This window comes from Erpetoichthys calabaricus, chromosome 9 (assembly GCF_900747795.2).
Source record: "Erpetoichthys calabaricus chromosome 9, fErpCal1.3, whole genome shotgun sequence".
Taxonomy (NCBI): domain Eukaryota; kingdom Metazoa; phylum Chordata; class Cladistia; order Polypteriformes; family Polypteridae; genus Erpetoichthys; species Erpetoichthys calabaricus.
Genome location: NC_041402.2, coordinates 114,301,661 through 114,326,241, shown reverse-complemented (window position 1 = coordinate 114,326,241; position 24,581 = coordinate 114,301,661). Strand labels below are relative to the sequence as shown.

The window sequence follows — 24,581 nt, the reverse complement described above, 5'->3', positions numbered from 1 at the left end:
AGTGTCCAAGACATGTGGCCACAAGTACGACGACACGACCACAAAGTCGATCATCGAACTGAGGCCTAGGGTGTCCTAGTGCCAAGTGCACATATGAACACCCCTATGCTTGAACATGGTGTTCGTTATGGACAATACATGACGAGCACAGAAGTCCAATAACAAAACACCACTCGGGTTCAGATCGGGGGGGCCATTCCTCCCAATCATGCCCTTTCAGGTCTCACTTGCATTGCCCACGTGAGCATTGAAGTCTCCCAGCAGTATGAGGGAGTCCCCAGAAGGTATGCCCTCCAGCACCCCCTCCAGGGACTCCAAAAAGGGTGGGTACTCCGAACTGCTGTTTGGTGCATACGCACAAACAACAGTTAGGACCCGTCCCCCCACCCAAAGGTGGAGGGAGGCTACCCTCTCGTCCACAGGGGTAAACCCCAATGTACAGGCTCCAACTCGGCGCCTTTCACCGGGGGCAACTCCAAAGTGGTAGAGAGTCCAGCCCCTCTCAAGGAGATTGGTTCCAGAGTCCAAGCTGTGCGTCGAGGTGAGCCCGACTATATCTAGCCGGAACCTCTCAACCTCGCGCACTAGCTCAGGCTCCTTCCCCTTCAGAGAGGTGACATTCCACGTCCCAAGAGCCAGCTTCTGTACCTGAGGATTGGACCGCCAAGGTCCCCGCCTTCGGCCACCACCCAACTCACACTGCACCTGACCTCCTTGGCCCCTCCCATAGGTGGTGAGCCCATGGGAAGGGGGACCCACGTTGCCTCTTCGGGCCGTGCCCGGGAGGGGGGCCCCGGTGACCCGTGTCCGGGCGAGGGAAAACGCTGTCCAAATTTTTTATTCATCATGGAAGTGTTGTTGAACCGCACTTTGTCTCATCCCTCACCTAGGACCAGTTTGCCTTGGGTGGCCCTACCAGGGGCGTAAAGCCCCGGACAACAGAGCCCCTAGGATCATTGGGTTACGCAAACCCCTCCACCACGATAAGGTGGTGGTTCGAGGCGGGGTAGACATACACTCAGTTGATATTTTTAAATCAAGACTAGAAACCTACTTTTAATCCCTTCGCTTCAACCTGCCCCAGAATTCAGTCAGGTCTATCATCTTTTGAAACATTTCTTTAAATGCTTAAATTATTATTATTTTTTATTACTTGTTGACATACCTTAACTTGGTGTTTATTTTATTTAAATTTTATTATTCAGCATTGATGTTGTTTTATTTTTGTTTCTATTTTTACTTGCTTACTTTATATCTTGTCACCTGTATTCTTCTTATTTGTACACTATATTACGACCATGCTGTATGGTGATTCTGCACTTTAACTAAAGCTGATTGACTTTACATGGATTAATAGATAAACTTTATTAATCCCATGAGAGAATTCATGTGGAATGTGAGATTTTTTTCATGGATGTTTTGATATTGCTCACTGTTTCCAGTGTTGGCTACTGTTCAATTACAAAGAAGCATAAAATTTAGTACCTTCATTTTAAATGAAAAGATGAGATTACATTTTTTTCTCAGCCATCACTACAAAGTACATTTAAAAAAAATCATTTTTTGGAGGAGTATCCCTTTAAATACACAATATCTACATACTAAACAGTAACCATAACAATATTAACAAACATTACATAAAACCAAAAACACATGAAAAATAATCATTCAAAACAACAAAAATAACGATAAAATGAAAAATACACATAAGACAGTGAACAAACCCTGCCTGTAGCATAACAATTTCACATTAAAAGAATATGAAATAATTAAAAATAGATTTCTAAAGGTATTTTGTTAAAGATTGTTAAAGAAGCACTGCAAGCAAACTGTGAATCAGATTCTTTAGTTTTAATATAAATCCCAAGCAAAAGTAAATTGCTTATGTATGTTTCAGTAGGAAGAGTGTTAAAAAGGACTACACATCAAGTAATGCTTCAATTTTTCAGCTACTCATCCTTTGCAAGGCTGAAAGCACTTGGTGTCTACCCCAGCAGCACTGAGCACAAAGAGGGAATCAACCCCAGAAGGGGAAGAGAATCCCATGGCACACTTACTTCTACCAGGTCAAACCAGTGACAGTATTTAAGCTAACCTGTATGTCTTTCAAATGTGAGATCGAGATCCATGCAGACATTTGAAGAAATTACAAGCTCCATTCAAGCAGTACAAAGGCTTGGGAACAGAACCAAGGACTCTGGAGCTGTGAGACAAAGGCACTTACCATTGCATACCATACCCATAGAAAAGTCAAATTACCAGAAAATATGGCGCTTCTTCATATTTACGTATCAAGTTCAATTTATTTTCACAATAACAGTGCACAGTAAAATTCTTAATTGCTATAGGGTGTAATTAATAACTGCGGTGGGTTGGCACCCTGCCCGGGATTGGTTCCTGCCTTGTGCCTTGTTTTGGTTGGGATTGGCTCCAGCAGACCCCCGTGACCCTGTGTTCGGATTCAGCGGGTTGGAAAAAGGATGGATGGATGGATGTAATTAATAAAGAACATTATGCTTCCATTAGATTTTAAGTAGGAGGTCTAATAACCCTATTTTATCATAACGATTACATTTATTTTAAGAAACATATTTACAGGAGAAAAGCAAATTGTAACATTTATTTCTATAAAGAACCTTGAGAACACCTTTCTGTAGAAACGATAGCTGCTGAAATTAATGGTGGAGTACTGATGAAGTTTAAGTATACTTCATGGAAATTTCTGTAAATCAAGTCTGCCTTTATACTACAATTGATGAAAAGGGCATACGCATTTTAGAATAATATCGGATATGATACTTTATTAACGGAATAAATATTTCAAGCAGTTAGAAAAACACACGCAAATAAACCGGCTGTTCACTTTTCGCTTAGTCTGTAACTTTACGCCAAGATAACAGCATTCCGCCTTGCATCAGCACTTCTCTCAGTCAGCAGTTTCATTTCCGTCTGTATAAAATTGTTGTAAACGCACGAGAAGTTTCAAAATACACTGATTATCCTCCACATCAGGTGACTGTTCACGTGACCTTACAATTCTGCCAGACAACATGGCTGCGAGAAGCAAGTAAGTTTTAAAGCTGAGGACCACTACTTAAGTCTTTGATTTCGTAAATATCTGACAGTGTATATATTTTGGTAATCATTTCGTATTTCTGTTGGTATATTTGACAAATAAGTGCACCATCGTTTGCACAATTGTGTGCGTTCTAAATACGTGCATTGATAGTTATTCGTTGTTTTTCAGGATTGGTGTGTGTGTTTAGAATGGTCCATAGTATTTGAAAATTCAGCTGATAATGCCTTTTAAAATGTATATTTCGTTCTGTTACGCTACAATACAGTACTTAATTGTATGTAGTATGTCAACGATTACACATTCATTCACAGTTCATAAAAAAAGAAAAACTTGCTATATATTTAAGTAATAATGATATTCGGTTATGCTTTTCGGCACAGAAATGTGCATTATCAATTTCACTGTATGACGTGTTTTTTATGTGTTATGTGTTAAAGCTGTTAAACCAGCTTGCCTGAAAGTGTTTAGTTAGACAATATTAGTTATAAATAGTAAAGTTGTTCAATTAACGGTTTGGTATTTAATTCTTGCTTTCTCATGTATGCGTTCTCTCAGAATGTAGTGCGGTAAGGTAAAGTGTTTCCTTACAAGTAACAGATGTAATAGTAGTGTTCAAGTCCCGGGGCCTCGCTGCGTGGAGAGTGCTTTGAGTAGTGAGAAAAGCGCTATACAAATGTACTGAATTCTTCTTCTTTTTCTTCTTATCATCATCACCTATGATAGACAATGTCTGTATAATGCCGTAGAATTTAATAAAATATTTAGTAACTTTTTTGATTCAAAGTTTGTTTTTTTCCCATGTTAAAATTTAGAAACCGTGTTAATGATTAATAGGTTTTAAAGTGCCTCCACTGTTAAACTGCATGAGGAATAAAGTGTAATATTGATTGTTTTATTTTCTAAGGGTGAACTTTAAACACTTCCACTGAGAAGAGGTTCAATGCTTAACAACCTTAATTTTAAATGTACCGTGAAATGGCTGTTTATATAACCAATTATATTATTTTGTTAGATTGGTAGGCACATGCTTAATTTTGGGGGGGTGGGAGGAAGTATAAGGATAAATACGAATATGATTTGGAGGGATTCAGCATAGGGTTTTTTTTATTTTTATTTCGCCTTATACGTTTTCTTGTACAGTATTAGGAATTTGTTAGTTTTCACATACCCCTTGGGGTCAAAGCGTGGGGTCAGCCATAGTACAGTGCCCCTGGAGCAATTACAGGTTAAGGGTCTTGCTCAAGGGCCCAGCAGAGTAGGATCTCTTTTTGGCAGTGATGGGGATTCAAACCGGCAACCTTCTGGATACCAGCACAGATCCTTAGCCTCAGAGCCACCACTCCGCCATAAAAAGGTTTACAAAGAATATGATCAACATGGCTTGCCTGTGCATGTAGTAAATATATTCACTGCTATTTTCTATCCAGTAACTAAAAAATAAATAAAAGCAATACTCCGTCAAGCATCATATTAGTGTCATATTAATTGGTGAATACCAAAACTATTTAGGATATAGTTATTAATAATATGATACTTATATTTTCAATTGTATATGGAGGTAACATTATCTGAGTAATAAATATTACTCTAAGTTAGACTTATTGGATAAGTCACATTTAGTAACTACCATGACATTCAGTATAACCCCTTCTTTCTGGCTTGGGTGAGCTTAGATCTGTGTTGTGTGAAATTCTTCCTTTTTATTGACTGCATCTATTTTTTCCAGTAGCTCCAGCTTATATATGATATTATGACTAATGGCTCATGGAACTTCTATAAGGTCTCGCGGAACCCTAGGGCTCCCAAGAGCACATTTTAAGAAACACAACAGGAAAATACTCCTCCAATCACTAACTCATCAAGGACAAGCAAGTGTTTTACTTGAAACTACATGGTGTGAAATATTCGGACCCGGACACAGACAGGCCGACACTGAATGTCCCAAAACCCCCACCACAGTGCACAAAATAACAATAATAAAGGTCCTTCTCGCTCTCTCTTCTGCTGCCTCCAACTCCTCCCTCACAAGCTCCTTTCTCTTCCACCAGACTCCGGCTCCTGAGTGGAGTGGTGTGACGGAAGTGCTGCAAGCGAGTTTGGCTCCTCTTCTGGCAGCACTTCTGGGTTTGGTGGAAGTGCTGCATACCCCAGTTCCGGAGCTGCCCAAGCATCCTCTGGTGGTGGCCATGTTGCTCCACAGGGTTCAGCTCCCCAGGTCCGTGGCGTCCATACAATCCAGGGTGGCTGCCTTCTTCCATTCCAGGGAAGACCCTGTCCTTCTCCCAGTCCTTCCCTTCTTGCGGCGTCCTGGTGGGGCAAGGTCCCTGGACGTCTGTTACAATGGATAATGGTTAAGCACAATAAAGCCTTAACTGAGACGGGGGTGTTGTAGCTGTTTAATTGGAGTTTGCTAGTGATATTTTTGAATCTGTCAAATGCTGTACATTGTGTTGATATTTTGACAGAGAATATCCAAAGTTAGGTGGGGTTGAATTTATTTGGGAGTTGGTGGAGGGATTTCATCCCAATGTTACAACAGTTGGGTGGGGGTTTGGGTTAATGATTTTGGGTTATTTCAGCACAGAATTTATAAAGAATGGTATGATCATTATGGAATACTTATTAATCTTACCATGTGCATATACTAAATGTATTCACTGAAATATTCTTATTAAATGCTAAAGCATTAAATATTCAAACATTGTAATGTCAATGCCACATAAGATTGTGAATGTTAACATTATCTGGGATATTTTAGACTGTTTAAAGTTGCTTTTGTAACACCACATTTTTCTAATCATATTTTGTCAGAAAGTCACTTTGTCAGGTTTATGACATTTGTTGTTTTGAGGCTTATATAACATCAGGTTGTGGAGGAAGCATTATCTTGATAATAACACTTGCTGAAGGATATGTTTAATTGACAAGTCAAACTTCATGTTTTAATATTTCAAATATCACCTTTGTGTTACTTTTCTACATTTGGTCCAGCTTTAAGGCAACTTCTGTGAAAACTTAATGACCTGAAGAAGAATTCAAAATTTCTATAAAGCTACTTTAATTTTATTGTTTTCAAGATGTTGCCCATAAGTGAGTAGTCTTTGTTATTGTTTAGCCTAAACCAGAATTATTCACTGAACTGGACTGATCATACCTGCAGAAATTAATCCAAACTGGAGATGGATCCCATTCTATCCCATACTCTCCCCATGATTCTGCTTTAAAAGACATTGATTTTGCTATAATTTTCAAATCATTCAAGTGTGTGATGCAAACTAATTGTATCATTGCATTTTCAGAACAAACACAAATTGTGTTTTTATTTCTGAAGTAATTCCATGATGGCATAAACCTAATAATACCAGAAGCCATTTGTGCATTGAAGGGAGTAGTTTAATTTAAAATGTATTAGTTACATTAACCATGAGGGATTTTTAAAATAGGTCTTGATAAAAAATTAGACTTTCTGATTAATAGTTATTTTTCATTGAAATGATTCAATATCAATTCTTAGTCTCAAGATTGATCTCATGAATTTCTGTTCTGCTTATTTTATGTCCTGTATGTAGATTTTTGCTTATCTTCATTTTTGGCGTCTGATCCAGTAGATGGTGCTAATGCGCCTGTTAAGGCTTTCTATGCGAAAAGCACATTACTATCTCAAATAAAGTGGTGTGTCCTCTAACTGAAATCAGAATTTTAAACACTTAAAACAGATGTGCGGACTTACTACAGTTTCAAACAGTATGTCTGTGAAGAACACGTGGATAAAAGCATGTGCAGCTCAGATGTTAATTATTGTTGTAACACAACAGATTTGAGAAATCATTTGCACTGACATCACCCATAAATGTAATCTCAGTTGATATCCAAACCAGCAGAGCCTAAACAATCTACACTGGAGATTAAGCTTCTGTTTAATTCGCCTCGTGCCAAAAAATAAGTTTGTAGCAGTTTTTATCTGTAAAGATAAGAGACTGTACACTTTTGTTGAAAACAAAGGCTTTTGACAAATGATTCAGGTTTTTGGACCAACCAGAAAACTATCGAGTGAAGTTATTGTACTGAGGCTTTAGGAAGATCTTATGCAAAGAATTGCCATTTCTCTTAGGCCAGTGGAGAGAGTAACCCTGACTTGAGAGAGTTGGACATCCAAGGCAACAGATTCCTACATGACAATCGCACATTAAAAAAGACTGGGCACCTCTGGTGGATATGTTGCAGACCAAGCTTGCTGCATGCCAGTCACACTGGAAGCAACCTCACTGCCTATATACAGAGCTGCTGAGATAACACGCTGTTGTTCCAAAACTTTTCCAGCATTTCCGATTTGTGTTGGACCAATTTCCAGTTGGTGTTTTGCCAAGTCCAATAAACATTGCTTCTCTTTAAGCATGTGACTAGCTGAACTGATGTGGTGGAAACATTTGCAACGTGCCTCATCCAACAAAACAAGCAAGCACTTTTTCATCGCAGCCTGCGATACAAAAGTGAGCATGTGTGCAAAGCATCCATCTTGAAGTAGCTCCATAATAGTGGCATTATCAGTCATAATGGCTGGTTCTTTTTCTTTTGCATTCCATTTATTTAGTGCCGCAGTCAACAATTATCAGCTCTAGATCCTCATTTTAAAGTGCTTCCTTTTTATATGAGGACTGTCAGGACACATTTTGAGACTGATTAATGTGGCTGCTACAAGTGAACAACAAGTCTTCCACTGTATCTTTAATTTTCACTAATTCAAGATAATTTCAAATGTCCAATAGAGGAAAAATTTGGCTAACAGTTTAGTTGAAGGATGTCTACAATAGAGATTCATAACACACAAAAGTCATTGAATAAATAACATTTATTATTTAAGAAGCAATATTTGATAATTTTATACTAATATTTGCAAGATGATACAGATGTTTTATAAAGTAGGTGCCATTGCATTGTATTAAAACAAGAAGCCCCCACCCCCAATATGTGTGGACTCTGATTTGGTGATACATATGTTAGTTAAATTATGGTGAATTTTGAATGAGTGCAGTGCTGTGAAAAGTTTAAGAGCAATGATGTTTTGTTCCACATTTTCCAAATACTAATGTTTTAGTGATGTCTTACTAATTATTATTCAAGTATTTCAATTTCTTCTTAAATGCCACTCCATGCTTATGCATATGTTATGAAGTCACTATGTAGACACCCTTCAAATAAAGAGTTAGTGAAATTTATCGCATTATATTAATGTTCTTTATGTAAGGGGTAAGTAATTTTTGAAAAAGTCTCCACTTCAAATATATCTGTGCACGCCAATTTAGTCAAAATAAAATCAATATTGAATCATATAGGGGCATTGTGAATTGGAATTGAATTGAATTGGGACATCAGTGTCGGCACTACTACTCAGTATGAAATTTTACCCTATTTCATTATGAAAGAAAGTGGTTTACAAAGAATCCTAGATTCAGTATTGGAAATTTCACCCCTGAATAAATTAAATAAAATAATACATTTTAAAGCTTTCTGTCATTTCTTGCCTGGTGCTTCACTGTTAATAAGCATACTGAATGCTACAATTCTACTTTTGACTTTTTGTTTTCTGTACTAATGAAACAAGCTTTAATAATTAACTGTGTAAATTAAAGACTGAAAGTGACATATTCACTGTTCATAAACATTGCTAAATGAGAGCTCAGGGAAGCACAAGTGGACACATCAATATTTCTCCCCAGAGTAGTACTAAAAATTACATTCTGTTATACTTTTTGTTATTCTTATGTTAGCGAATATTTTTACCCTGCAATGCAGAATCCTAATAGGTGCCATTTTTCTGTTGTACCCTTGTCTCCAACACTTTATGCATATCTAATTGCTTCAATCATTTTTAATATTGCATATTATAGCTATTCAATGATGTCTTATTTCTCATACACATGCAGATACTTAACATATAAAAGATGTGAATGATTTGTTGGGGAACATGACAGATCTCTCCAAATGCTTTGTAGCACAATTCACAGTTCAGGTTCTGACTTATTCAAAGGTGATTGCTTAAGGAAAACTGCAGTAACTCATTGTGTAACTTGGTTCTTAACAATGTTCTACATATGAACTTCCAAAATCTTTTAATCTTGCCCTTTGTCTTATTATACAGCAAACTTTCTCACTTTTATTTTCCTCGTGTATTCTTTTCTTCAAGAAATAACTAGTGAAGTTTAGGGATGTCACAAGAACTAAGACATTGGTACCAAGTTGATACCAAATTTCTGAAAATATAATCTACTAGCTTTTTTTTTTTACAGTGTCAGTAGTACTGAATAAAAGGCAGAATAATTCATGAGAAAAACTGCATATAAAAATGGTGCACAGCAGTGATGGTACAGCACTGCATCATATGTCGAAAAGAGAAATGGAAGAAGTTCTATCTGAAAATATATATATATATATATATATATATATATATATATATATATATATATTTTTTTTTTTTTTGTTTAACCTCGAACGTAAAGTGTGATTATGGGAATTGTGCTTATGTTAAAAAAAAAAAAGAGAAAAGCCAAAACACATAGGCATTCATAATTTAAAAGATTTCCATTTGAATTTATTTAATTTTTATTTTGAAGGCAAAAGCTGACAATCGATTTTAAAAGAATGCTCTTTTGTTTTACCTGTACAAATTTTTTGACTGATCTGTTTTTACGCTTCATCCCTGATCAGCCTTTTTGTAATTTTGATTGGTTAGCTTGTTCTTTATTAGTAAAACTTGCAGTCAGACCCCTTCACTTTTTTTTTTTTTTTTTTTTTTTTTTTTTTTTTTTTTTATATCCCGCCACCATGCACTTTAATCTGCAAGTTTACACTAAGCAGTTCTTCTAAATGCATTTCCAGTGGACTAAAAGTATAATTTTTCATCTGATTTTGTCCAATTTATTCTTAAACCTGACATACCTCATCATGGTCAGTCAACACGCCTTGTCACACGGTTAGTCTCTGTATTACATGGCCACTGATTTGATACATAATGCCTAAAAAAATTAGATGCAATTAAAAATATTCATGCCATCTGTATTAAAATATTGCTATATTTGTAAAGAAGAACAAAAATGGATTATATGGACAGTGACTTGATATTGTGACAATCCCACTTTTCCATGCGAGTCCACACTTGTTTACTGATATTGCTATCTAAACAATACCCTGCCGCTGCCTGTTGGACATCTTCAAAATAATAGGGCACATCTGCCTTTGACCTGCCTGCCCTATTATATTCTCACCCTGTTGCTTTCTTACAAACTACACCCTTATTCTCCTGATGTAAAGGTGTTTTCACACCTAGTTCCTTTGGGTGCATTTTTTTTTCCCTCTTGTGCTATTCCGTGCCAAAGTCTACTTTGTTTAGGTATATGTGGTCATGCCATTTGCACTCTGTTGCAGACCAAATCTGCTGTGCCAAGACATTTTGAAAAGGGTGGTATTGGTGTGTGAAAGTCACACTAAGTGTCTGTTGTTGGTAATTAAGGAACATTGTTAACAGGATAATGAGTCAAGGGTTAACATGTAACATTAAAAACATTTAAAAAGGTAAAAAATAAATATGCACATGGGTACAAATGACACTATTTGCCATAAACGAGGTGCACAATTAGCAGTCAATTGGAGCAAGTCAGTCAAAATACATAAAGAGGTGGCAAGAAGTGAATAGCAATACCCTGTGAGACTGACAGTCAAACCCTTTAATGTTACACCATGAAACTGATGTGCACAGGTAGGCGTTTTATCAATGCATTCTCTTTTTGAACATGATGTGGATACAAAGGCACAGTAACTTTGACATGTAGTAACAGTTAATCAAAGATTAATGTTAATACCACAGCCATGTGACTTGAGATAAACTACATTGAGTTTACTTTCATATCGCGACTACTGTAAATACGCAACATCATACAGTGAAATGAACCTCGCCTGAGGCAACTGCTGTCATAAAATGAAGTACATCACTATGTAAACTTCAGCATAGCCTACTTTTGTACACTCACCTATTTGAAATCTTTCCCTTTATCTTAAGATGAAAGCCTGGTAATAACTAAAATTGAAGTAATTTGGGGCTTTGTAATTTCTGTTACTTTAAAAATCAATTGGTAGCAGCAAATAAAACATCATTAACCATTCACCAATTCAAATTTGCTACTAATAAATCCCTGTAAATTATCTGAAAAAAGTTAAAATTTAAAATGAACATTCAATGCCTATTGTGCCTTCAGCCTTGAAAGATATGCCTTGAAGCATATCTTTTTCATACCATGTTTAGTAGCAAAATTTTTCATGTAGTCTTCCTCTTAATAGGTGTTTTGCTCATAAAGCTGTATTAGGTTAATAAACCAAATAATTATGGAAAATGTGGTAGTGTGCAAACACAACTGTTATTGACCCTCCATGGTATTTTTCCCAGGAAAAAAACATGACGTGCCCACTGGATGTTTTATTGATATGTTTAGTTTACTTGAAAGTTTGCAGTGTCGCAAGCGCAACCAAACTAACTGGAAATTGGAAATTAACAAATTACCCATTGTTTTGAATCCGTGTACAGGAATGGGAAATTAGTCAGCCTGTTTGGTGAGAAAGCAGTATCACTCACCCCTGTCTCTCAACTCTGCCTACAGAGGTGTCCTTTGCCTTTGAAAAACTACTTACCCTTGAGCTCCACCCCAACCTTTCATCCCATTCCTCACAAGTGTCCATGCAGCAGTAGGGAATGTCACAATACATTTTGTGAACAGGGGGGTTGAACACACCCCTAGAAGGCACGGATGCTCCTCCAAAACCCCCTCTTAAACACTGATACTATGGGAACAAATACAGTTTACCTCCTCTTTGCTCCCTTACTTGCCGGACTGGTGCTGCTGCTCTGTCGCGTGATATGGTTATCGCGCGGCGCATCGCATACTTAAAATCCTGAACAGCACCTGTCCTTTTTGACTGCTTATACTTGCGTGTGTACTTTATGTATATCTGGGAGATTCCAGCAGGTGGCAGTGCGAAATATCATCATGGTGAGAAAACAACATTCGGCTTCGCTGTATTGTGAATTGCCTGAAACATCCATTAAATTCCGAGGACACCTTGCCATGATTTCGTGCATTGGGTGCGAGCCAGAAACAATCCCTGGGCGGGACATCAGCTTATCACAAGATGAATACAAGCACAGACATACACTAGCGTCATTTGAGCATTGCCAAATCCCAAAACCTGCATATCTTTGGAAGGAAACCAGAGCACACTGTGAAAACCCATCAGGAAAACATGCAAACTCCAGGCAGAGAACACTAGGGACGTGACTCCCTACTCCAAGGCAGCAGAGCTACTGCTCCTCCATTGTTCCGCCCCCACATGTGTAACAGTATTCATTATTTAAATAAAGTCAACGGTTTATCTCTAAAATGTAGTATACATACTGTAATGCATTTCATCATCAAAGTGATATCAAGTATAAATCTAAGGATTCCAAATGTACAGAGAGCTGGAATATCCTAAATTTAACTTGTTCTGTGTCGCAATTGCAGCTTGCCTCCACTGTCAGTTCAGGAGGAAGCCCCAGAAGCATTTAGCATTTAACAACTGGGTCAGTTTTACGATGATGTTTACGACGGTCTACTTTAATGATAAAATAAACTGTGAAATTTTCACTTTAATCATGCAAAATTACACTTTTTATTGGCTAACTAAAAAAATTACAATATGCTAGTCATTTTGCTTGACTTTTCACTACATCTGTAATGGCTAACGTGGTACAACACCTTCACTGTTTCGTTGATTATTTTTCTTTGTGGCTTAAATAAGCTGCCGTACATTCTGATGCTTTTTTGATGGGGCCAAAAAAAAAAAAGACGGCACAGAAGATGGTACGTGAGACCTTTTAAAATGTATCTTGTCATTACGTTGGGAAATAATGTGATGCTTGAATATAAAAGCACCACAAATGCATTTGTATACTGGCATTTTGCTTCACCACTTCAAACCATTCATCAAAAATCGAAGCATGCACATTGATCCTGTGGAATCTGCAAAGCTACTTTCTGTCACATGTTGATGATAAACAGAGACTCGGACGTCACGTTCCCACTGTGCCCCCTGACCTTTTGCTGGTACTAAAACTTGCACATGCGTTGTGTTAATTTCTGAGGAGGTGCTCAAAGGACGAGTCAGATGAACAGTGGGAATGTGTGGCAGTCATGATGCATGCGCGATTGGGTTGTGAAGAAAAAAGTGATTTATATATAGTGTGTGTGTGCACATATATATGTGTATAATTTTGGAGCTGCTGTTAATTTTATGTTGCAGAAAAAGGCACAGAATTGTTCACTTGGATAATGGAGGTACTGAACCTTTGAGAAAAGGCCATTGAATGGGATTTTTAATTTTGCTGTGGTATGTAATGAAATTGAGTATTATCACTTTCAGAATTTATTCTAAATGTTTTGATATTGTGAAATCCCCAGTAAAGACTAAATAGCTTCATCCTAATAATTTATTTTTAAAGGAAGCAGAGTTTGTGTGTTACTTTTGAGTAAAGAGATTTTCTGGACAAAATTTTAGTTTAAAAAAAAAAAATGTACTGTATATGTATTCACAGGCATTTTAATTCAGCAAAACTGAAAGCATTCCCAGGGTTAGGGTACTTTTGAAAGGCATTGAATGATCATCCCATCCATCCATCCATTTTCCAACCCGCTGAATCCGAACACAGGGTCACGGGGATCTGCTGGAGCCAATCCCAGCCAACACAGGGCACAAGGCAGGAACCAATCCCGGGCAGGGTGCCAACCCACTGCAGGACACACACAAATACACCCACACACCAAGCACACACTAGGGACAATTTAGAATCACCAATCCACTTAACCTGCATGTCTTTGGACTGTGGGAGGAAACCGGAGTGCCCGGAGGAAACCCACGCAGACATGGGGAGAACATGCAAACTCCACGCAGGGAGGACCCAGGAAGCGAAACCAGGTCCCCAGGTCTCCCAACTGCGAGGCAGCAGCGCTACTCACTGCGCCACCGTGCCGCCCTTGAATGATCATTTTAAATTTTAACTTTTTTCAGATAATTTACAGGGATTTATTAGTAGCAAATTTGAACTGGTGAATGGTTAATGAGGTTTTATTTTCTGCTACTAATTGTGGGTTCGTTAAGATACGGTTTAAAACCGTGTGCCCTCCATGCCTTACTCTCGGCAAGGCAGGTCACTAACTGAGACTAATCTATAGTCAGAGTGATGAGAAATAGTTAGAATATACCAATTCAGTTCAGCTTGTGGGGTTCCATTTGATTTCTTTCTTCATCATGGCATTGCAAATGTTTTCTTGGTCAAGATTTTTAGCTGCTTCTTGTAGCTGTCTTTCCACACCGATAAAGTTTTTTCCATTATCTGAGCTCAAGATTTTAACTTGTCATCTTCTGCAAATAAATCGGTGTATGGCATCGATACAAGAATCAGTGTCCAAAGTATATGCAATGTATGGCTCTTGTTAGGCAAGTGAAAATTACTCCATACCTCTTAACTAGGCTTCATCCTCTTTTTTTACTTGGAAGGGGCCAAAATAATCGCCTCTAACGTTAGTAAAGGGTGGTTCATCAGGGAGTAGACGATCCTCTGGTAAATCTGCCATCTTTTGCTCACCTGTTTGTGCATTGTATCTTCTGCATGTAGTACACTTTGAAATAATCTTTATTTCTAACCTTAGTATGGTGACAGGTTTCAGTGGTGCCACTCTTGATTTCCCCATCAGAAATGAACAATGTCTCCTATGTTCTTTATCATTTAGGAGAAGTTAAGAAACCGTGCCATACCCATCTTTAGAAGCATGTCTAAAATGATACAGTTGTGCAGATATTATATGACCAAATCTAACTGGTTTAATGCACCTGTTTATATCGTAATTCACAAGTAGCTGCAAATCGTCCATCCATTTTTTCCATTGTTGGACACACTTCCATTTCTTCGACTCAACTATATTTCTCTTTACACAGTTCCCTTAAAATAAATTTAGCAGGCAATATAACTGGTACTAAAAATCCAAGCGGATCATATGTTGAACTGACCACTGACCGAATGCCACGTAGCAGGCTTATCTTGCAGCTTTACCTGGAACTTGAAACTGTCAGTCTGTGTCCACCATCGAACACCTAAGTCTCTCTCAACTGGTAACAAATCATGGCTTAGGTCTAAATCCTTTTGATCAATGGCCCTGTCTTCAGGTTAGGTAGAATGCCTAGAGGGGGCTGGGCGGTCTCGTGGCCTGGAAACCCTGCAGATTTTATTTTTTTTCTCCAGCCGTCTGGATTTTTTTTTTGTTTGTTTTTTGCTGTCCTCCTTGGCCATTGGACCTTACTTTTATTCTGTGTTAATTAGTGTTCCCTTATCTTAATTCTGATTTATTTTGTCTTTTTTTCTATTTCTTCATCATGTAAAGCACTTTGAGCTGCATTATTTGTATGAAAATGTGCTACAGTGGAACCTCTAGATACGAGTTTAATTCGTTCCAGAACTGAGCTTGTATAGCGAATTTCTCGTATCTAGAACAAACTTCCCCATTGAAAATAATGGAAATCCAGTTAATCCGTTCTGCACCCCAAATATATTAACATAAAAATCAATTTTCCTAATAAATAACACTGATAAATTATATATACTGTAGTCTACCTTTAATAAATAACACTGGTAAATAATATAACTGATTATTAAAAGAATCAAAACAGGTGTCCAAAGTGCAGTAGAGCATTCAATAAATCTTTAAATAAATAATCCTTAAAACAGTTGTGAAGTGGAGGTTTAAAATACACAAGAATAACAATCCTTTAACACGAGGTTAAAACGTCAACAAGAAGCAGTCTTTAAAAACAGATGACAATCCCCGGTGCTTCTTCTCTGTTAGCGTCTCACCTATTTCTCCCATGCGGGCTCTAAAACAGGCGAGACACTCTTAATGCAGCTGACCTTCTCTACACCGTCCTGCTTCAGCTGTTTGGCTCGCCTGTTCAGCTACACGCGAGCCTGCGCGAGCCTGCACTTGCCTGCCTGCCTGCCTTCTCTCTCTCTCTCTCTCTCTCTCTCTCTCTCTCTCTCTCTCTCTCTCTCTCTCTCTCTTTTACTTTTTCTCCCCCTTAACCTGCTCGCGCTTCTCTATATATGCGGGGAGGACATGGCAGCTGCAGCCCATCAGCCACAGGAACAATCATGGATGTGGGCAGTTTCCCACCTGTGCACTTAAGTGAGAAACGCAGACACCGCAGATCGCGGCTCGCAACTGCTACCACGCCCCCTTGCTAAGCCGCGAGCTATACCCACAGCCTGGCTCGTGGCTCGTTACGCGAACCAATGCTCGTATTTAGAGCTGAATTTTTCGCTCATACTTTCCTCGTATTTTGAATTTCTTGTATACAGAGGTGCTCGTATCTCGAGGTTCCACTGTATATAAATAAATGTTGTTATTGTTGTTCAGGAATGGACAGTAAGACTGCATGGCTATTACTCGCCCATTTGGTAAAGTGGAATTCTCCCTTGAAACACAGGACTAGAAGATCTTTGGCCAATTTTATGGCTTATTCTTCTGTAGCAAAAGACTTTAAACAGTCATCAATATAGAAACTGTGAAGCACAGTGTTAGTTGCTTCATCAGAAGCTGTGCATCCTCAGCTGTTCTTTGTAAAACATAAGATGCACAACTGGGTGAGGAAGTAACACCAAAAAGATGTACTGTCATTTTGTATTCCTCCAGTCCATTATTTAGATTACCTTCAGGCCACCACAGGAAATGAAGAAGAAATGTTCTTCTTTTCCGACTTAGTGTGCTCCTTTTTAGGAAATGTGGCTTTATCATTGGAAACCATTTTATGTGTGTTCTGTGTCCACAACAATCTGTGTAAATGTTGAATGACAGGAATTGCGAGGCAAGAAATGTTGAACACAACTAGAACAGAAACATTTTTCATGTTCTACTAATTGGCCAAATGCTAACGTGATGTGTATAATGTTTGAAGACTGATGTCCAAATATCAAATAAACACTTTCACAAAAGACGCAGATATAACAAAACAAGTGCGCTTTTTTTCTAGAATTTAACCATAGTAAAAGAAACTGGGATAGGGCACGGCATACACACACACACACCCACATATACATCTGCTTGGCTGGTGCAGAGATAAGAAGTGCTGTCTCCAAATCGAGAGGTTGCGGGTTCAATCCCAGGTCCTACACGCATTAACTATTTTGAGTAGTGAGCGACTATTATTATTACTTTTATGCAATAAAAACATACAGTTGGTTTATTTGAGTCTGTAACAGCTAGTGAAAATTTATGGTACAGTGGAACCTCGGTTCACGAACGTCTCTGTTCACGTACAAATCGAGTTACGACCAAAAAGTTCACCAAACTTTTGCATCTGTTCATGACCCCACACACGGTGTATGAACAAGCCAGTTTCCCTTTCGGTTTGTGCGCGCCGATTTCCACACGTGTTTAGTCTCTCCCTGTGCATTCCCTGTGCAGTGAGAGAGAGCGCGAGACAGACAGTTACTCACTCACGAGAGAGAGACACACACGAGAGAGAGAGAGAGGGGGCTGGCTGGCTGGCTGGCTGGCATCAGGCCGAGAAGGCAGTTAAAGAATGCATCGGGCTTGTTTCTAAAGAGACTGATTCGAACATTATTTTAACCACGTTGTATTTAATGAAGACTTTTTTCTGTTGGATTGTAACCTCCACTTCACTTCTGTTTACAGCAATCGGTTCGTAGCGTGCATTGTTGCAATCTTACTTTTCTTGGTTGTTCATTAAATTACGGATTTTTCAAATGTTCATTTTTTTCCCTGTGCTTAAAACTCATTAAAAATAAAGTGTTTTTAGCAAGCAGTTCGTAGCGCTACAGCGCGAACTCATGCAATGTTAGTTTTCTCTATTGTTCAAGGTTTTCTCAGTGTTATTCAATGTTTTTACATTTAGTTTACTATTACGCTGTGCATTCTATGGTGTAATTAACTATATTTGTGCTTAAAAATGTTTTAAAAAAAAAAAAATTTACATACAGTTTGTACGGTCTGGAACGGATTAATTATATTTACATACAATCCTATGGGGGATATTACTTCAGGTCACGACCAAATCAGGTTATGACCAGAGTTTTTGAACGAATTACGGTCGTGAACTGAGGTTCCAGTGTACTTGTAAAAGTTAGCGTTTTGTTTTATTATTCACTAATATTCTCTGTCACGTTCATGTCCCCGCCCAGTCTAAAACTGTTAGTTTTCAAATCAAGATGTGCTATAACAGAGGTGAACTCAGATGAGGATGATCGGTGAAAGAGAACAGAAGTCTTTCCCTCAAGAAACATCCACTCATACATATGAAGAACGCTGCTGCACCAGGCGTAAAAGAGAATGATGGCACTGTTTGGATGCGGCAAGAAGTTGGGCATCATCCTTCCAGTTATGATTCTTTGCTTGAACAGCTTATACATGTGAGGGCTACACCTGTGATGATACTTGATCTGGAATTGATTATCTTATCAGATAAAGTGCAGAGTCTAAATTTTAAAGAGGGAACCCATCTTGGAAAATGATACTTTATAGATGACATTGGCATTTAAGCCAGGACTTGTGTTCTAGCCATAGCAAAAATGAATAATGTCTGCCTGTCCTACATGGACCTAGAAGACTTGCCATTATTGAAGGAACCATGAATTCTGCACTTTACCAGAATCTCCGTAAGAAGAACGCTGGTCATTTTGTCCTAAAGTGTGATCAGGTTATTCAGCAGGAAGATAACTCAAATCACAATGCATGTCTACAACTGAAAGGGTGAGAAGAAACTCATTTAATATTTGGAGTGGCCTATTCAGATTTCTGACTTCAACCCAGTGGAGATGCTGTGGCAGGACCTGAACCTCAATAGTGAAGTGAAGGAGTAATATCAAAATATAGGAAATATTATGTGAATTTCCCCTTGGGATTAATAAAGTATCTATCTATCTATCTATCTATCTATCTATCTATCTATCTATCTATCTATCTATCTATCTATCTATCTATCTATCTATCTATCTATCTATCTATCTATCTATCTATCTATCTATCTATCTATCGTATTTAGTTGAGGTTATTGCTGCTAAACGTGCTGTATTGAAACTATGGGGGAAATTGTTTTTTAACATGTGTAATAGAGTGTTGTATATATTTGTTCCTGTGATAAAAAAGTAGTAATTAAAAAAAAAAATGCATTATGTGTTCACTCATGTTCTCTTTCTCTATTATTGCATTTTGTTTAAAGGCCTGATGTGCAAAATATGCAAAACCAAAGGATATTGGGAAGGGGCAAATACTTTTTCACAACATTGTACCTTTACCAAAATATGGCTGCATCGCTGCATGACTTTCCCTGTCTAGCAATGCAGGAGCACTATTCCATTTCTATTGCCTGTATTTTTATTTTCAAAATCAACAAAATCATTCCATTAACTGGGTTTAGGACAATGCAACCCACATTTACTGTACTGGTATGCTTTGGTGGAGGTGCTAGTTGAAGCTTTTATAATTTGATTGCTTTGGTATTCACTTAAGGGCATAAAACAAAGTAATGAAAAATGCCCTTGTACATCACAGGTGGCCACTTGTATAATAAGCTGTCCTCCCAGTTTGTCAGTTGATGTGAATTTGGGGTGAGTACTCCATCAGATCAGATAAATAAGTCTCTTACTGGTTAAGTGTTTACCGTTAAGTGTTTTGAAGCAGGAAATTTTAACACACTATGATGAAGGTGTTTCCAGAAAAAGTCAGAGGTTGTGGATAAGGTGTATAGAACTCAGTGAATTCAGGATATCTAATTTATCCGACTTGCATGATAGGTATACCATCTGGGACATAGAGCATTCCATCCATCCATCCATCCATTTTCCAACCCGCTGAATCCAAACACAGGGTCACTGGGGTCTGCTGGAGCCAATCCCAGCCAACACAGGCACCAATCCCGGGCAGGGTGCCAACCCACAGCAGGACACACATAAACACACCCACACACCAAGCACACACTAGGGCCAATTTAGAATCGCCAAATAGAGCATTCCCTAGTGATTAAAATATGTCCTCTTGATATATATGTGAGTGGGTGCAGTTCACATTTTAAGTGTATTTCATTTTTTGTAGTACTGCTTGTGTATGTCTATTATTTCTTTAAACTGTGACATTGCATAATCAGTGATTATTGTAACTCTGTGTAAAGAAGACTTCAAAGAATGGTCACCTCTTTCTTTGATATGTGTCCAAGTTAGTAAAGTGGAGTTATTCGGCCAGTTTAAAAAACATGTTTACTGGTATATCCACCAGCAATCACGTAAGTAATCTAGTATTGGCATTAATAAATATCAAAATACAATGCGAGGCTTTAATTTTAATGTGTGGTAGTGATAGGAATCCCTCTCATTTTTACAACAAAGGGCGGTGTTTATAATATGGAGGGATTTCAACATCGAGTTTATAAGGAATGACATCATTCCTGATATATTTTAGCATGTACACATTTTAAATTTATTCTCTTGACATTTTGTTGCCTTTAAGTGAAATGTACTGCTTATAATCCATACTAAAAGTACATTTTCAAACATTTTTATATTAGTACTGTTGAATTAGTGAATTCCAAGATATTTTCTTTTAAACAAAGCTTTTTATGCTGTTTTTGTAACTTACTTTTAAAGTCTGGTTTGTAAGATAACCTATGTGTTGTGTTTGTAAAATTTGCTTTTGTAAATCTGCCCCTACCTTTTTTTTTTTTTTTTTTTTACGTTTCTCCCAAATTTAAAGTGTCCTGTGTGAAATCAGACTTGGCAGTTTTATATTAATCCTTTTATTTAAAAACTCCTCTAAAACAGACTTTTGTTTTGCTGTTTTCAAAATATCTTATGTGTTATTGGACTTTTGTTATTGCTTAACCTGTGGACAAATCCAGAATTAGAAAATTACCTGGGCTGTCATTAGCTGTACTCGATAAATTTGTATCTGTGGGACAGTATTACATTCAGTACATACTTCAGTGTACCATTCAAATATATGGTGTGTGCTTTTGCTTATGAGTTATAATAATGTACATTAGCTTAACTTCAAAAACTAAATGTGTACCGTTGCTCCTGGCTTGTGTTGTACATAGGGCTTGAAGTGCGCTTGTACTGGCACTTGCCTGCTTGTGCTTTACGAACCAGGGAATATCCGTGCATCATAATCTGACGTTAAAAGGGACTCCCCATTTCTTTACAAAATTGCATTTATTTTACCACCAAGACCCCTGATCCTGATTTTTGAAGTATATGTTTATAAGCATGCTGAATAATCCAGCCTGCCTTCAAAAACTATGCATTTTACACTGCATTGTGAAAAGTAAGAAGAAGTTGACGGACTTGGGAGTACTGCGTATACTCAAGGAGGCCATTTGCTACCTACATCTTCTTTGAGCTTCTCCTAACTTCTTTTCACATCTCACTCTATATACAGTTTACCCATCTTGTCTCTTTTTTTTTTTTTTTTTTTTTTTTTTCTCTTCTATGCAGGGCAGCTGCCCTTATTCAGTTGTCAGCAGCCTCATTTCTCTGTGCACTTATAGCTGCTTGGATAGTGGTAAGCTTCCAATTGTGGTGTTCATTTGCATGATCTGCATAACCCCTTTCTCTGCAGGGTCACAGCAGAAGTAAAAAAAAACCCCCCAAAAAAAAACCCATGCTGCCTAAGAATACCCAACTTTATACAGAATTATTAATGGAAAAAAAATGCCTGTCAGCTAATTTTCTTTTGTCTATAACCTCACCAAATTTCAATCAAATCAATCAGGGGATTACTGTAGATACTGATATACAGTGGCTACCTACTGTTGTAAATGTACCATTCTGCCAGATTTGGCTTTTTAACTAAATGGGGAAATAGTCTTTTCTTTGTGAGTGAGTGAACAAGCCAGTCAACTTTGCATTGTATATAGATAGAGACTGAGGTAGATCTTAAGATTGAGATAGACTGAATAGAATAAAATTTAATATACTTCCCAGCCCTAAATGAAATCAATTAATTAGTTTTGCAGACGTACACAAAATAAGTGTTTTCATATTTTCTGTCAACATCATATCTATCTGCACAAACAAATCTTTGCTCCCACTGGATTGCCTTTATGAGTTATGAGATGTACTTTGCTCTTTATTTTTGATGATGAGAGTGCACACAAGCAGCACACACTCAAATGCAATGGTTAATGATTAAACAATGGTTCTGCAATGAAAAGCGACACTGACTGATAAGAGAACAAGTTGCAGAATGACATTTGAGTGAAAAATAAAGTGCCTTTCCTTATTTAGTTCCATGAATTGCCAGTGTTAAATTCACTCTTCTAGTGTTAAATTAAAAAATATTGTAGAAGGAACATTTTGTTTTAATATCTACACTTTAACTCTTACTTTAACATTGGTGTTTTTGCTGTTGACAAAAGCCATAGTGCTAAGTAAACTTTCTGATGCACACACTGCAGTTTGTATTTGTACACTGCGGTTAGTGTTTTATGCTTATCCACTTCACAGTAATTGCTCCCTGCATCCTAATCTCACTAGACACTTAGGAAAAAAAAGTTACTATGATACATTTTACACCTACTATTGTCATTTTCATCATGTTTTGGGGAGATCACCACAAACTAGTAATAGCAAATATTCCAATGAGCACTTTGAAGGCTTTTCTGCTTTATTCAAAAAAAAAAAAACCTTTCATTTTTGGTCAATTGTCAGAATTACCAGTATTATGATTTTCTTTCTGATTATTTATAAATCAATTGTTAATCACTAAACATGTTAGAGCAGGGTACAGCCTTTTTATCTATACTAATAAAAGGCAAAGCCCTCACTGACTGACTGACTCACTCATCACTAATTCTCCAACTTCCCGTGTAGGTAGAAGGCTGAAATTTGGCAGGCTCATTCCTTACAGCTTACTTACAAAAATTAGGCAGGTTTCATTTCGAAATTCTACGCGTAATGGTCATAACTGGAACCTGTTTCTTGTCCATATACTCTAATGGAGGAGGCGGAGTCACGTATCGCGTCATCACGCCTCCTACGTAATCACGTGAACTAAAAACAAGGAAGAGATTTACAGCACGAGTCAAACGCGGGAACGAAGGTAAATGACGTTAATTTTTGAGTGTCTTTTAATACTGTGTAAGCATGCATATTAACACATGTGCAATTAAACGTGTGCATTTACGGGGTGATTTCTCGGGCTTAAAAGCTCGCCTTTTATCAAACGCGGGAACAAAGGTAAATAACGTTAATTGTTGAGTGTCTTTTAATACTGTGTAAGTATACATATTAACACGTGCAATTAAACGTGTGCATTTACGGGGTAATTTCTCAGGCTTAAAAGCTCGCCTTTTATTAAAGAGGTAAATGCAAGCTGTTTTCATCCTGAAGGGCACAAACCACGTTAGATTTCATGCTCAAGAGTAAACTCAGCACACAGCTTGGTCATATTACAACCGGTTCATTTTCCTCAGTTTAAAAAGGTTTACTTTTCTTCTTAATAAAATTTTTAAAGCAGTACTTCACCGCTGCGAAGCGCGGGTATTTTGATATATATCAAAATATATCGCGTCATCATGCCTCCCACGTAAGCACGTGAACTGACCCGCTGCCGTTTGCAATGCCATATTCGCGAGATACAAGTTTAATGAGAAGACACGAGGTATGGACATCGCAACATCACACAAGACAGCAGCTCATATGAAGTGACTGAACGCAGCAGGAGTGATCACTTCGATGAATCAAACCTGTTCAAAAAACACATCACACAATTGATAAGGTACGAAAACAATATGAAACCGATTGTGGATTTGCGTACAGCCACTGAAACTTTGTGACGGGACGAGACTTCAGGTCAGGTGTCTGCAAAAGAACGTCATTGAGGCAACTATTTTTACTGGCGGTGGCTCAGGGGAGAGATTTTTATTCCTTGCATCCCCGTTATACCCTCTGATCTCCCATTTCAATTCAAACGCCTCCAATTTCCACTAAGGCTCTGCTTCTCAATGACAATTAATAAGTCTCAGGGACAGACCCTACAAAAGGTTGGCATTGATTTGAAGCAAGACTGATTTTCACATAGCAAACTGTACGTTGCATGCTCAAGAGTAAGCTCAGCACACAGCTTGGTCATATTACAACCAGAGGGGCGAACTGACAACGTGATATACAAAGAGATCCTTAACAAATAATTATTGATACATTTTCCCTCGGTTTAAAAAGGTTTACTTTTCTTCTTAATGAAATTTTAAAGCAGTACTTCGCCGCTGCGAAGCGCGGGTATTTTGATATATATATGTAGATATGTGTGTGTGTGTGTGTGTGTGTGTGTGTGTGTGTACATATATATATATATATATGTATATATGTATGTATATGTATATGTATGTGTATATATATATGTATATATATATATATATA

General features: G+C 37.7%; 1 protein-coding gene across 1 annotated transcript in view; it reads left to right on the top strand.

The window, feature by feature from the left end:
- Nucleotides 1-2,915: 2,915 nt before the first annotated feature.
- pepd (peptidase D) overlaps nt 2,916-24,581 on the top strand; it is a 347,373-nt gene continuing 325,707 nt past the window's right edge. The window contains exon 1 of the mRNA XM_051931543.1: nt 2,916-3,067. Within this exon, the coding sequence (XP_051787503.1) occupies nt 3,051-3,067 (17 nt within the window). The 5' untranslated portion in view covers nt 2,916-3,050. The remainder of the gene's footprint in view (nt 3,068-24,581) is intronic.